The sequence below is a fragment of the Vanacampus margaritifer genome, chromosome 14, assembly GCF_051991255.1.
Source record: "Vanacampus margaritifer isolate UIUO_Vmar chromosome 14, RoL_Vmar_1.0, whole genome shotgun sequence".
In the NCBI taxonomy this organism is placed as follows: domain Eukaryota; kingdom Metazoa; phylum Chordata; class Actinopteri; order Syngnathiformes; family Syngnathidae; genus Vanacampus; species Vanacampus margaritifer.
In genome coordinates, this window is record NC_135445.1 from 16,321,820 (window position 1) to 16,337,092 (window position 15,273).

General features: G+C 37.9%; 1 protein-coding gene across 2 annotated transcripts in view; it reads left to right on the forward strand.

The window, feature by feature from the left end:
• LOC144063671 (MAM domain-containing protein 2-like) overlaps window positions 1-15,273 on the forward strand; it is a 30,268-nt gene that overhangs the window by 7,003 nt on the left and 7,992 nt on the right. The window contains exons 2-8 of one of the 2 annotated variants that reach the window (XM_077585427.1): window positions 5,700-5,754; window positions 5,879-5,989; window positions 6,901-7,166; window positions 9,686-9,770; window positions 10,158-10,298; window positions 12,744-13,024; window positions 14,131-14,224. In XM_077585427.1, the coding sequence (XP_077441553.1) occupies window positions 5,715-5,754; window positions 5,879-5,989; window positions 6,901-7,166; window positions 9,686-9,770; window positions 10,158-10,298; window positions 12,744-13,024; window positions 14,131-14,224 (1,018 nt within the window). In that variant the 5' untranslated portion in view covers window positions 5,700-5,714. Of the gene's footprint in view, window positions 1-5,590; window positions 5,755-5,878; window positions 5,990-6,900; window positions 7,167-9,685; window positions 9,771-10,157; window positions 10,299-12,743; window positions 13,025-14,130; window positions 14,225-15,273 lie in introns of those variants that run through there. The other variant, XM_077585426.1, reaches the window with a different exon arrangement.

Genomic DNA, 15,273 nt, shown 5'->3' on the forward strand with positions numbered 1-15,273 from the left:
CGGGGGAGGATGGGCGGGGGGAGGTGAGGAGGGAGAGGCAGCAAGGGGGAGAAAGGGGGAGGTGAGAGGGAACCACGGGGCACCCCGGAGGCCCACCCACCCTGAATTGCGTCGCCGGGCACAGAGCGCCGGACCGCGCCGGACACAGGAAACGGCCGAGACGCAGCCGCCACCCAGTAGCCAAAGGAGGGGCAGAGTCGCCCACGCCGGGCCAGGAGGGACAGCACCTAGAAAGTTAACCAACAAGCATGCAGTGATTCCGAATATTAACCCTTAGTGCCCATTGGAAGTGAATCTTGAGGAATTGGTGACTGTAAGGTGTCATTTGATGTGGTCTACTCAATCCTGCTGGCAGCAACTGGGTTCCTGACTATAAAAACACAACCATTAGTTACAAATTGCTAAATACAGAAGCAGCGATGATTGTCGAGATTATTGTTTCTAGTCTAGATGCGAAGGCCTTAGCGCTAATTTTAATGTCAGTGTTAATTAGTGAACTCGGACGGGAACTTGACGGAAGGGTGGGGTCTTTTTCTAGCTTTAATAAAAGTTTCATTGCTGCTGTATTCATGTGTGGACATATGTAATTTATGTTACTACTCTTAAAAAAAGTGCTTAAAAAATATGGCCGGATAACCATCCAGGCCAGGTGCTCTGCCATTAGGCATACTATCTAGAGCACTGTACAGCTCGTTTATAGTCATTGACGCATCTAACATATCGTTATATTCAGTAGATAACTGAGGTATATTTAAGCTACTGAGTATTGCCTCAATATGCTCAGGGTTAGGCTTGTTAGTTTCTGAGAATAGGTTGCAATAATAGTTTTGATTATTTTTTTCTGGTGATTGTGTATACACTCACCAGTTGTCCCTTTAATAGCCGTTATAAGAGATTTTTTCCGATTGCGTTGAAGTTGGTTTGCAAGAAATTTACCTGATATGTAATTATATTCAAAGTTGTTGTATCTCAATTGTTGTATTATACACTCTGTCTTTTTGGATAACATTGTCTAACTGTATTTTTGTATTTTGTAGTATAAGTCAGTCCATGTTTGGTTATTTGGGTTTATTGCATACTCATCCGGCAATTGTTTAATTTTATCTTGCAGGTCTTTTTTCTAATTTTTGATCCTGTTTCTTTTTATAAGATGAATATGATATATCCATCCATCCATCCATTTTCTTGACCGCTTTTCCTCACAAGGGTCGCGGGGGTGCTGGAGCCTATCCCAGCTGGCTTCGGGCAGTAGGCGGGGTACATCCTGAACTGGTTGCCAGCCAATCGCAGGGCACATAGAGACGAACAACCATACTCACAATCACACCTATGGACAATTTGGAGTGTTCAATTAACCTGCCATGCATGTCTTTGGAATGTGGGAGGAAACCGGAGTACCCGGTGAAAACCCACGCAAGCACGGGGAGAACATGCAAACTCCACCCAGGAAGGTCGAAGCCCGGACTCGATCTCACGTCCTCTGCACTGGGAGGCGGACGTGCTAACCAGTCAGCCACCGTGCTGCCCGAATATGATATAATTACTCAAAATTCTAAAGAGATTTGTGAATAATGATGAAACTTAGTTATTTTCTAATGCTAATTGCTACAAAACGGAAACAGATTTTTCCCCCCCTAATGATAGAAGAGACTTTAATATTTCTTTTGATAGGTTTCATGTTTTTATAGCAATAGAACACAATATTCTGTGGGCCTTGCAAAATCAGTCAAAATCCAGGAAAACAGCCGGGAGTGAAGGGGATTGTTTTAGTGAATATGGCTGCGAGTAAATGAATTTAACAGTGTTACAAAGTGGTAAACACTTATGGAGTCATTAAAAAGTATACACATTGATTTGGTGCTTACCTAAATCCTTAACATATGAGGAATAAACATTTAATATCATCAGACTAAAAGTCACATATGTTGTCTTTGGTGCTTATCAGTTTCCCAAATGTATTTAGTGTGTGGGTTAATGGGAGGCATTTTTGGAGTTCAGTCTATTTACTTGCATTATTTTATAAGGAACATTTGTCACATACGATATGACGGATGCACTGACTAATCGCAGCAACAAGCCAAACCGCTCAATGAGGCATTGATGTACGTATGTACAGTGTTATATGTCTGTGAGTATAAGCCGTTAACATGCTAAATACACACATCTATTTTCATACGTCATGAGGATTATAAACAACTAGTAAATGATCACTGGACTGTTACCAATAGATACCGTACATGGTCAATGTAAATGTGGATAAACAGATTCCCTCACAGATGAGGTCAAGGGTTCAGTGTACCGTATTGATCAAATGATGTAATGTGATTGAGTCTTACGCTAATGTGTCTTTTCATTTGTTTAGAGAAATGGGGTTCAGCAGAATCGTTGGGTGTTCCCAGGGAAAGGGTGGAGGCTCCTCGGGGATTAGACCTCTACACTCTCTGCTGTAAATCTCCGTCTTTGAACATGCCATTGCTGTGTCATCATGAAAACATGAACCTCGCATGTAGCGAAAATCAGACATCTTGACTGGCTTCTTTCTTGGCATTGCGCTGTAAAGGCAAATAGTAAATTAACAATATTATGGATGCTTTTTAACAGTTTAATCCTTTTAATTTATAAGAAAAATAAAACTGTATATATTTTCACTCTTTTGAAGCACTTAAACTTCACTTGAAAGCATGTGTGTGAGTCATTTGCATTTATAAATCAGCAAGGAATGAGTCACACTCTCAAAAAGGGAACTGCTGGACCTTTTGAACATAATTGGTGGTTGAGTCATCTCTACATCCATTGGAAAATTTAATTTAAATTAGAATAATGATAATTAAGTGAGGTTGGAAGTTAACCAGGAACTACCAGAGAAATAAGACCTAATAAAAAGTACAGTACATGTTCAATGATAGAAACTGATGCCAAGTTGTGTCATGTTTTTTTCCAAGGAAAAATTATGCCTGCCCATGAGCTTTGTTGTTGTTGTTTTTAATGATTTATGCTTTGTTTGCTGAAACATTTCATTTTTTCTTATGAAAGGGTCTTTCTGCAGATTTTTAATTATATAACACTCAAGAAATGGCATTGACACAATGAAAAGTAGTCCGTGTACAGCTTATATAGCAGAGTTGTGGTTTTTATTTTATTTATTTTTTCAAAATAATTTAAAATACAGCCGTTAAAGATCAGTAATAGTGAGTATACCCCAAAATGAAAATGTCCAAATTGAGCACAGAACTCTTTGGGGAAAAAAGAAAACGTAATAATTGATGGCCGAGGCCAGGAGTCAGCAACCTTTCCTGTCAAAAGAGCCACTTTAGGTCAAATTAATAACCAAAAATCCGTCTGGAGCCACAAAACATTTAGAGATTGTGATGAAGGAGCTTAGAGCTGCACCATAACACAAAAAGGTGACAGCAGCATAGACATTTATTTTCTTCTACCTTTTGTCGTGTGGTTTTTGGATTTTGTTGCAATTTTTTCGCAAATTGTTTTTCATTCTTTTTCTTTCTTTCTTTCTTTTTTTTTACTTTTCTGGGGTATATGGGTATACTATAGTAATTTTCTGCCTTTCATCATTTTTTGGACACTTTATGGCTTTTTTTTATCATTAATTTTTTCCCCTGCCTTTTTTGCTATCATGTTTTATTTTATTTATTTTTTTGTGGCAATTTTGTGGACATTTTTTTGTTTGTAGTTTTCAGAATTTTTATTCTTTTGTTTTGGGACATCAAATAATCATAGTTACATTTTGAACATTTTCTTTTCTGCTTTTTTTAATATATACAATTTTTCCGACTATTTTGTAGACATTTTATGGTCAATTTGGAAGTTTCTTCTTTTGTTTTTAGACATTTTTATAGTTACTTTTTAAATGTTATCTACTTTTTGTAAAATTAATTTTCTGACATTTTTTTGAGACAATTTTATGGTAATTTTCTGCATTTCTTCTTTTCTTTTTGGACATTTGAGTATTACCAGTACTTTTTTTTTTTTTAAATATGAATTTTGAGACTTTGGTGGGGAAATTCGGCTTTTCATATTCCTCTGGATGTTTTATTGTCACTTTTTGGATATTGTTAGATAATTTAAAAAAAATGTTCATCTATCTTTCATCTTTTTCTTAAATATTTAGACTCCGACAACTTTTAAATGTTAATTAATACTTTTTTTTATCTAAATTATCAATTAATTTAAGGAATATTTTATCTAAGCATAAAAATAAATATGTAAAAACATATTAATTTCTACAAATTTTTTTGAGATCCACAGGGAGTCACAAAAGAGGGACTCGAGAGCCACATGTGGCTCCAGAGCCACAGGTTGCAGACCCCTGGCTGCTATATGAAGTTTGCCAACACACTGAAACTGAGCTGCAGCACATTGGCCAAGACCATCTAGTTCTAGTGTCTTAGCAGGACAGGTTCCACTCGGAACAGGCCTCGCCATGGTCGGCCAAATAAGGTGAGTGCACATCCAGAGTTTGTCTTTGGAAAATAGACATATGAGTGCTGCCAGCATTGCTGCAGAGGTTGAAAGGGTGGTTGTCGGCCTGTCAATGCTGCACACTGCTTCAATTTGGCCTGCATGGCTGTCGTCCCAGAAGGAAGTCTCTTCTCAAGGCGATGCACAAAAAAGCCTGCAAACAGTCTGCTGAAGACAAGCAGACTGAGGAGACGGACCATGTCGGTGTTGGCACAGCTGCCTCCAAAAATAATGTGGTTAAATCTCGATATAGTGATATGCAATAAACGTTGCGTTGTGTTTGCCAGCATCTCTGAAGGCAGGCCTGTCTACGTCGGAAGGAGAAAGACCAACTGACCCTTCATATAAATAGGATATAAACTGATGAAGATGAGAGAAGCTTTCTGCATCTTGGGTAAATCCCCCTTAGTCTCGGCCTATGGCAGCATAAGAGATGATTTAGGTCAAGCCTAAGCCAACTCTAAGCATCATCAAATCGGAAGGATTTTGTCTATTTATTAGCAAAACCCAAAGTAAATTCCATGGCCTTTTAATTTTCACTGAAGCTAGAGACTCACTTTTAAACTAAACACTGTTAATTAGAGGCCCTCTGGAATGACAAGAAAACAAGTTTTGGTTGCATGGCATGCTGTCTGCCTTGCTATTGACAGGCAACCATTCCAGAATTAGCTCGCCCACTATAGAAAATGGGAGGATGGATTAACTTCCAGATGTGGAACAGATTTTTCCTTGAGAGCCAACAAAAGTTCAGAACTGGCGGTCGTGATTAAAATGATTTATTTTTTCAAAATGCAATTGAAGCTGCACAAGTTATCTAACTGTTTTGTTAATAGTACCGAACTTTGCTCTATTTAGAATGACGGTGATGAAATTTGCTTCAAAAGCACCTTTGTCCACACTTCAGCTGTTTTTTTTTTAACATTTCTAAGAAGCAACTTTGGAAGTCCTGTATAGGCTGAAAGCTTGCCTCGTATCAATGCATCTTCCTTTTTCTTTTCTTTCTCCATCCCACATCATTTGTTTCCACCCATTCACTCTCCTCCTCATACCCTCTCTGTCCCCTCCTCTTCACTCGGCTCTGCTGTCCACACAGCCGCTTCCACATTCGGGACAGTCTGCGGTGTGCTGCCAGTCTGTGAGCTGGAGAGACACTCAGACGACCGTCTGCAAAGCTGAAGGGAAAACTTGATTCTTCTTTTCTGTTTTTCTTATCTTATCAGAGATTCAAATTACAGATGATTGCAATGCTTCCGTTCTGCCTTTTGGCACTAGTTGGTGAGTACTTTTCAATGTTGGTGGCAGTGCTGTTGCATGAGGATATGTTTGTTTAATGCCAATTTCTGTGATTCATACTTGCCGTTCAGTCTGTTTTCTCATTTTCCTCCCCTCTCCCCTCAAGCCGCCATCCAAGCCCACAAGCAGTTGTTGCCGGGATCCTGCAACTTTGAGGCCAACACCTGCGGTTACATGTCAGATGCAGACTTTAATAGCTGGACTCTAAACAAAGATGGTAATTGGTCTTGTTATAAGTATCCACTGCGCTCTTATTTGTCATTTTTAGAAGTTTACACAAAATTTTTTAAAAAGAAGAATCCTTTGGCATGCTGAATGTTGCATTTGTCAATGGAGATGGCTCACACTTTTAATGCTGGTGAGAGGAACCACATCTGGTCTCCATTGACTCCAACATCCTTGAACATCTGGACTCTATGCAAGAGCACATTTCGGCATTCTCATTGGGTCGGCTCTGCAGTCCATACAAGCGAAGAGAGCTGTGAACGATCACGTTGTTTTGTTTATTTCAAGCGATCAAAGCTAGCTGATGAATGATTATCAGATCATTTATTCTGCGACGGAAACAATGTTCTTAATTAATGCTGACTTCGCTAACATTCTCATTCAGTATTTGCACATGAGAATCTGAGCAGCTGGATCCTGTCATTAAAAAAAAGTGATTATTGTGCATGCTAGTTATTTTTGATGTAAGCATATTTACCAAAATGCCTTTTTTCATGTGAGTGACAGCTGAAAATTTGTCACTAGTGGACGTGTGACAACCTTGGACAGTGTCAATCAAGGTATCTTTTCTTTGTGTACGTATCGGGCCGATACATGGCCCTATTTTAATTACGTGTTTAGTACGGTACTTGTGACGATGGCCGATTCCAATATTGAGCTCTTGTTCTAATCAGGATCAAGAATTACCGATCAGAAGGAATTGGGATAAGCCCTTTTTAAAATTTTGTCATTGTTTTTTTTAATTTTTTTTTTTAATGGGAATTTTTATCAATCTGGAGGTATCGATACTTGGTATTGGTCTGAAAAAAATTAACATCTCATATATAAATATATATATATATATATATATTCTTTTTTTTTTTTTTTTTTTTTATGTATTCCTTTCTTTTTTTCTTCTCGCAGGCCGTTTCATCACTGTGGATGCCGCTTTAAACGATGGCCACGATGTACGCGCAGATACCACGGGAGTCTTGTTGAGTCCGGTTCTGGAGCAGAGTGATTGGAGCTGCCTGAGGTTGGTCTACCAGATAAGCGGCACAGGAAGCCTGCAAATCTTGCAGCGCACAGAGGGACGGAGCTTTGACAAGCCGCTGTGGAGCAGCCAAACGCCGTCAGACAGCTGGGTCATTGCAAGCATAGACCTGTCTAACAGCACGGAGATTGCGAGGGTAAAATCCATTTTTATTTCATATATGTTTGGAGTTTAGATTTACTAGATGATATGACAAGTTGTTTATTACCTTGTCCTCGGATGTAGTATCTTAAACCCAATTTTGATACTGCTAATTATTTGATGCACACAAAAAAATGTACAGTACAATAGTCTCAGTCAGCTACCTTTGTGAGGACAGTCATTTTGTCAATCATCCAATTCATCCCAAGCAGAGTACACTGCAGACGGGGCCCTATTCCCATTCACATAGTCACCAACCCAGTTGGCACAGAAGTGGAGGCAGCTGATTGGTTGACACAAGGCCGACGAGATAAGGTGGAAACAAAAACCTAAAAAGCAAGGGGAAAAAACGCACAAAACATGTAACAAAATTAATCTAATCAAAACAAAGTCGAGCAAAAATTCTAGTTTGCCATTATTTTTCATACACTTTGTTTTCAAATTATTTTTTGTTAAATATATAATAACCAAAAACAGGGGCAATAATGTATATGTAATATTATTAAAATAGGTTTTCATAGCTATAATGACCCTCTGAGGGAAACCCGTTGCTCCTAATTATTCCTGATGAAGTACAATCAAACCTTACAAGTCCCACAGTTATTAACTGGCAAACCTTCTAAGTCAAAACAGCTGCATTGGTGGTGAAACATTTCATGTGGTGAAAGGAAAGCAGAAGTAGGTCGACATTACACACGAAGGCCCTAATTGAGCTCGAAACAACGAGTGTGGAAAAGCAATCTAAACATTGTGTGGGGACAGTGCAGCATATGTTTATGTTGAATGCAGAGGTGGCTCTGATTCTGACAAGGTCATGACCTGCACTATACATGTAGGCCTCTGAGCACATAGACATATTTAAGACCAGACCTGAAGGGAAGGAATATGACACAAGTGGGACTGTTTAAGCATGTTACAATTTTGTTTCTCAGAGTGTCATGAAAGCTTTGTTTAATGTGGAGACTGGTCTAAAAACAATTTATATTTCTCTAGCTAAGTAGTGGCAAAGAAATGACATGACTCCCCCAAATTATGATATTTTTTCCCTGTGGAAAGGGCTCTTTTTCATTAAAAAAAAATCTCATTCAAAGATGGCACAAAAATGTTGAGCACAAACCAACATTATGTACAAGAACTCATTTTGTGTTTCAACTCACTCAATGATTTCAATATATTACTTGTGATGCGTGTCATTCAAAATTTCCAAACTGATAGGCTGGTTCACTCACCTGTGTGAACACAGTGCAGTGAGAAAAAAATACTGTATATCACTGTTGTTTGTCTCCTTTTGAGATCGGTGTGATTGAAATCTTCGGCCAATAGCGTCTTAAGCAAACTAGCCAGATAAGTTTGTGTTTAAATACCATGAACATATAATCTTCTTTGTATTTTAAAGGAAAAATAAAATTTTCTTGACCTAATTTGATCCTGTCTTTCTGGTCAGGAATCGCTGTCTAACAGTACAGTTATAAAGGGGCAGTCAACCTTAAACATTTCTTGACAATAATATATGTGCACTCATAAACATGACATTCTGATTAATATTACATTTGTGGAATAAGAGTTATAAAGCAAAATCCAGCCGTTTTTATAAATTTCAAGGGGCAGCCATTTTGACACTGGCTGTCGACTTATGATGACATCACAGTTACTCAGGGCTCAGGCGATGACTAATCACAGCTCAACTGTTTTCCGAAGCTGAGCTGTGATTGGTTGTTACTTGAGCAACTGTGATGTCATTTTCAGGCGACAGCAAGTGGCAAAATGGCCGCCTTCTGATATTGATAAAAACTGCTGGATTTTGATGCTTAACTCATATTCCACTGACACAATATTAACCAAAATTACGTATTTAGAACATTATTAACGCAACTTAAAATTGAACAGCTCCAGTAAACATTTAAATTTTCCCAAATTAATCGAGGGCCTCGCCGATGGTAGCGCACCATCACTGGGCTATATAGTTCTAATGTAATTTCTTTTTTTTTTCTAAATGTAAACATTCTCACAATTTTTCTTTTGATAGATCAATTTGAGCCTCTAATTAAAGCGGAAGTCAAGTCAAAAATGTTCTTTACAAAAGGGGTGTCAAACTCATTTTTGTGTCGCGACACTTTGTTGTTACGACTATATAATATTTAAACAACGTATTATTACCTGTACACAACAAATTGATGGCTTGCTAGTTTTTAAATCAGAAGCAAAGGATAGTTTGTTGAATTATTGTTCAAGTTCAAGCTGAGCCTTTTGGCACTGTGATGTCATTTTCAAGCGACAGCGCGTGGCAAAATGGCCGCCCCCTGAGATAGATGAAACTTTTTTTGTTGTTGCTTAATTCATATTCCACAAATGTAATTAATCGTAATTATCTGAACATGTGGTATTTCAAGGTATTTTTTAAAATCCTGTCTTCTAATGCCATGACCTTTTGAAAGAATATTTTGCGTTTATGATATGTGACCACTGATATAATTACATCACATTTACTGTTCTTCGTCATGTGTTGACTATTAGATCGTGATCGAAGGAATACCTGGACGGACTACTGGGAGCAGCGTGGCCATTTTTGAGATCCACATTAGCCCCGGATATTGCCTGGGTCGGTGATGTCACCGCTTCACTCGCACAACATGAATTCAGTCCGTCAATCAAACTGTATTTGGCCTTCATAAAAATAATTCCTATCAATGTGTTGAACATATGATCTGACCAGCGCACTTCCTTTCGGACTTTGGCCCTAATCAGTTTGACAGGTTTTGTGTGTTCTCTCCATATGGTTCTGCTCAGCACTCAGCTGGCGCTCATTTAAAACACTTTTGGGTGGACCACATATGAAACTTGAATGTGGTCCTCTAGTCATCAGGACAGCTGTGGAAAAAACGTCGACAGAAGAGTTTGGATTGATGTAACAGATGCAGCCAAACAATCACAAGCACAGACTCGCAAATATCCATTTTTAACTCTCCTGTCGCTATCGTGCTTGTAGATTGCGACTTTGAGGAGTCTCACCTGTGCGGGTACAATAATCAGTGGAATGCTAATGTCAACTGGTTCGTGGGTGGCGGAGGTGGAGGCCAGCTGTTTCACAACAACCTGCCAGATGATCACACACTCAACAACAGGACAGGTCAGTAAGAAATGATGACTTTCACTCGTTTGCTCCCCCAAATTTATAGAAACGTTCTATTTTAAATATGGCCATGGTCCCAATAACGTATTTATATGTTTTTGTGTCCGTTTTTTTTATGCTAGAGCATACAGAAAGCTTTGATGCAGCTTCTGACATGAATAGGTCGCTTAAAGCAATGGTAGTCAATACAAAAATGGCCACCAGATGGCAGCAGAGTATAAGAGATCAACCAGGACCATGTTGCAAAAAGCCCCCCCCCCCCCCAGTGTTTTAAACAGATTTGTAAATAATGATGGAACTTAGCTATATTCCAATGCTAATTGCTGTAAAACGGAAACAGATACAAATATACTTTATTTCCTAATGAAAGAAGAGACTCTAATCTTTCTTTTGGTTATGTTATTATAGCAACAGAACAGAATATTTTGTGGGCCTTGCAAAATCAGTTAAAATCCAGTAAACCAGCCGGGAGCGAAGGGGGTTGCTTCAGTGAAAATGGCTGGGAGTGAATGAGTTAAACTAGGGGTGTCAAAATTAGTGCATTAATTTTGAGTTCATTTAAAGTTCCTTTAACGCCACTATTTTTTTTAAAATGTGCGATTAATGACTGCCCCTTACTTGGAAAGCCTGTACTGAGGGAATTCCAGTCGCAACACAGCAGACATATCCTCGTCCAAATTTTAGCAATAATAAATATAATAATAGTGCATATCTTTGTGGAGACTGGGGTCAAGTTGTGAAATTCTATTTTTTTTTCATTTTTAAAATTGTAAAATACAAGTTACCTTATGTTAAAGATTAGATAGCTCTTAATATGAAAAGAAAAATGCACTGAGCTGTCACCAACATCTTAAAAAGGCAATAATGCCATCTAGTGGCAGAAAAATGACCTCAACAAAAATCAATAGCACACTCGTTTTTTTACAGTACAGTACAACATTTTAATTTCAACTCAATTTTACAAATTTTTAGGAAATTACTGTATCAATGACTAAAAGATGCAGCCATATTTCTATTAGTTTCACATTTTTTCCCCACTTTTATGTTAACAAAAGTATGAAAACTAAAAAATATATTTTTTATTGTACATTTTATTGTACATTTAGAACAGATAAAATTTGCGATAAATCGTGAGTTAACTATTGAAGTGATGCGATTAATTACGATTAAAAATGTTAATCGCCTGACACCCCTACTTTAAACATATAAAAATGTGCCGTTTTGTTGTCGTTCTTTTTAAATACATCCTTCCTTCCGTTTGTTCCAGAAGTATTTTGACAATGAGAACGTTTTGGCATTTTATGGATTTTCTCTTTATATAAAGACTTTGTCACTGTCATACTTGTGGGACTAACTTCTATGGTTTGGTCGGTGGTCCCAGTTTTTCATTCTTCAGTGAGACCAACTTTCTTTATATGGAAAACTTGATGGTGCACCAACGAGCAATGTTGGCGACCTACTCGGAAAACTGTGCTCTCGCTTACTGTCTGGAGTACTTTCCATTTTTTTTCTTCTAATGGCAATGTTGAAAATCACACACACAACAACAACAAAAAAATCCTTAGTGACTGATTCATTACAGAACTGCAATATGTAATGTGTAATGTAGCTCAGCAGCATTTCTATCGACTGGATATGTTTAGGCACTGCCCTACAAGCACAATAATAGATGTAATACAATAGCAATAACCACAACATGAGGTGCCCAGGCTGGCCCACCAATACTCCATCCATCAGCAAGTGCAACATCAAAATGATTGAGAAACTGTTGCTTTACCACACACTGTGGATTTAATGAACTACATTTGTTGGAATTGTCTAAGAAATTACATTATACGTTTCCTTTCAGGGTCATTTAGCTCAAACTCTACACAGCGAATTGAGTTTCCATAGGCCTGGTGTTTTCAAACATGACTCACATGATTTGATTTGCTAGTTTTTGGCCAACTAAACATCTGTCAGCTCTGAATATACAAAACTAACTTTGTCATCTAAAGATGTCAGGTTCAGATCAACCGGAATTTTTTTTTACCAGTTTTCTCTAATTGGTAAAGAAAACAAAGCGTGGTAATGGTAATTATCAAAATGTAGGGAAAAAAAAAAAAGGCCAATCATAATGTCATGATAATGTCATATGTCATAATGTCGAAGCTCACCAGTATGCTTCTCACCATTATGATTGTATTCCACATGGTGCTCTAGTCTGCATGCACTAAATTCACTTGAGGCATTTTCTGTTGTTAATAATGAATGTCACCATATACATTCCAATGTGGATCAAACAAAGTAGAGGACAAAACATCTTAGAGCCCCATGACGCAAAAGTACTTGCCTAATTAAAAAAAGATTTTGGTTCAAATCTACTGTATGTGATTTGTATTTCAAGTTTAGCACTTGCCACACATTTACTAACACTAACATGAAACACGGTTCTTATCTTAGGTCACTTTATGTATGTGGACTCCATCTACTCCAAAACGTTCAAAGAAGTGGCCAAACTGGTGTCTCCCATGACCATGGTGCCAATGTCTGGCTGCCTGACGTTTCACTATCAGCGCAGCGAAGAGGGAGGGAACCTCTTCTCTGTTTATACTCGCGATCCACTGGGTCAGTACCAGGAGCTGTGGAGGGCCGAGCCAGAGACCTCGAGTGACTGGAGTGGGACGACGTACGGAGAGTGGACACCTGCGCAGGTGGACGTGAAAGCTCCGTATTCTGTGCAGGTCAGGATGAACAAAGGAATGTACATTTCTGAACAACAGAAGTGCAAAAACTCATTTTGTGTATTTTTTCCACAAAAATCAACTCACTCACTTTTAATATTAGTGAGGCCACTAATCCCTGTATTCCATCTAGTGGTGAAGGAGTGGAACACTGTTTTTTGTTTTGTTTTTTTGTCCTGGGATAATGCCCTGTTATAGCAAAAACCTGTGTATAAGTGACGCCCAAAATTAAAAATTAAAAATTTAATAATAATAAATTTGAGTGAAGGTCAAAATGGATATAAAAAATATCATAAAAAAATGAAACACCCAAAAATAATTTACACAAACACATGACAGTAAATGTGGAATGAATGCAAAAAATAAATAAGCGTGTCACGGGTTGAACTATTTCCCTATTGGTTGATTGACATGTCAGTTTAGTCAAGTAGACTCTGCCTATGCCACAGCATGAGCTAAGAATTCCCACACACGAAACAATGGACCCTGTTGTTGACAGGAACTTGTGTGAAGTTGTTGACTAGACATTCAAGTCCCAAGTTCTGGTGACAGTGGTCAAGTTAGTCGTCCATTGCTGGAACTCTCCATGCAAGCCGTCGAGATTTACTTGTTTGCCGACCTGCTTGGTGTGAATGAGAGAACACTCAACCGTCGAAAGGCAGTTTGCAACGGCGAATAGTTCAACCGAAGAAGCACTTCATTTGTTTTTATTGATTGATTGATAATTAATTCTGTTTATTTTGTTTTTATTTCCACATTTATTTTTATATTTATAATTACTTTTTGAATATTTTATTTTATTTGTGTATTTATTTTTACTTTTATTGATCTATTTTTATGTATTTATATTTTTGTGTTTTTTTTCTATTTATATTATTTTTGTATTTAATTTTTTTAATAGATTTTTTATATCAGTTTTTTTATTATTTATTTATTCATTCATTTATATTTTGGCAGTAGTGATCCTCCATACACATCATTAATGAATGGAATGACGTAATGTTATGTTTGAAAGACACAAAATAGACCTGGAAATACCAAGAAAAAGCTTCTTCACTGTGTCAAAGTGTGTGCATTTGTGTGTGTGTGTGTGTCATACCCGTCAGGTGGTTTTCGAAGTGGCCTTCAATAGCCCAAGAGGCGGCCATGTTGTGGTTGATGATATTTCATTTTCGCCTGAGTTCTGCAGCTCAGACACAGGTAAGCCACAGTGCATTTTTAAAGGGACACTTGACTCAATGGGCCAGTTTATGCAATAAAAATTTTGTATTTTGTCCAGAATGAATTTGATAACTACATAATTTTTTTGCATACAATTAATATGTTTAAAAACTAATTTTTACACTTGTTGTCGACTGAAGATGACATCACCTGTGCTGAGGAAGTAGGTAACGACCAATCATGGCTCACCTGTTTTCTGGGTTTGGTCAGCAAACTGAGCGATGATTGGTCATGACCTACTTCCTCAGCACAGGTGATGTCATCTTCAGTCGACAACAAGTGTAAGTGTAAAAAAATGTTTTTAAAAGTATTAATTCTACATGAAAAATAATTACGTTATCAAATTCATTCTGGACAAAATATGAACTTTTTACTGCTGAAACTGGCTCAATGAGTCAAGTATCCCTTTAATGACTAAGGAGATTAGATTTTGATCAAAAGTTGTATGTTAATCCATCTTATTTAAATATTTTTCTCATGTGTGTGTAAAACATCAAAAAACCTACATCAGCCAGGTGGGTTCATACAGGTATCTGGGGGTCCGCATTGACAACACACTCAGCTGGAGGGTACACGTTGGAAGTCTCTGCTCCAAACTCCAACAGCGTCTCTATTTCCTACGCAGACTGAGGGTCTATGGAGTGGAGCAGATGCTACAGATGCTTTATGAGCAGTCCGTCACCAGACTGGCACAGAAAATTGTTACTGACCCGACTCACATTCTGCATCATGACTTCCAGCTACTGCCTTCCGTCAGGAGATTCAGGGCCCCCAGAACCAGGCTGAACCGCTACAAGAGCTCATTCCTGCCGACATCCATCAAATTGCTTAATAACCGACATTAACTAAGTGGTGCAATATATATATATATATATATATATAGGAGTGTGTGTGTATTATTTATTTTAATTATCTCTCTCTATTCTGTTGTTTTTCTTACTGTAAACTACTGCTGCACTTCTTATTTAATTTTGATTTCATCTCTTTCTATTCTGTTGTTTTTTCCTTACTGTAAACTGCAGCTGGAC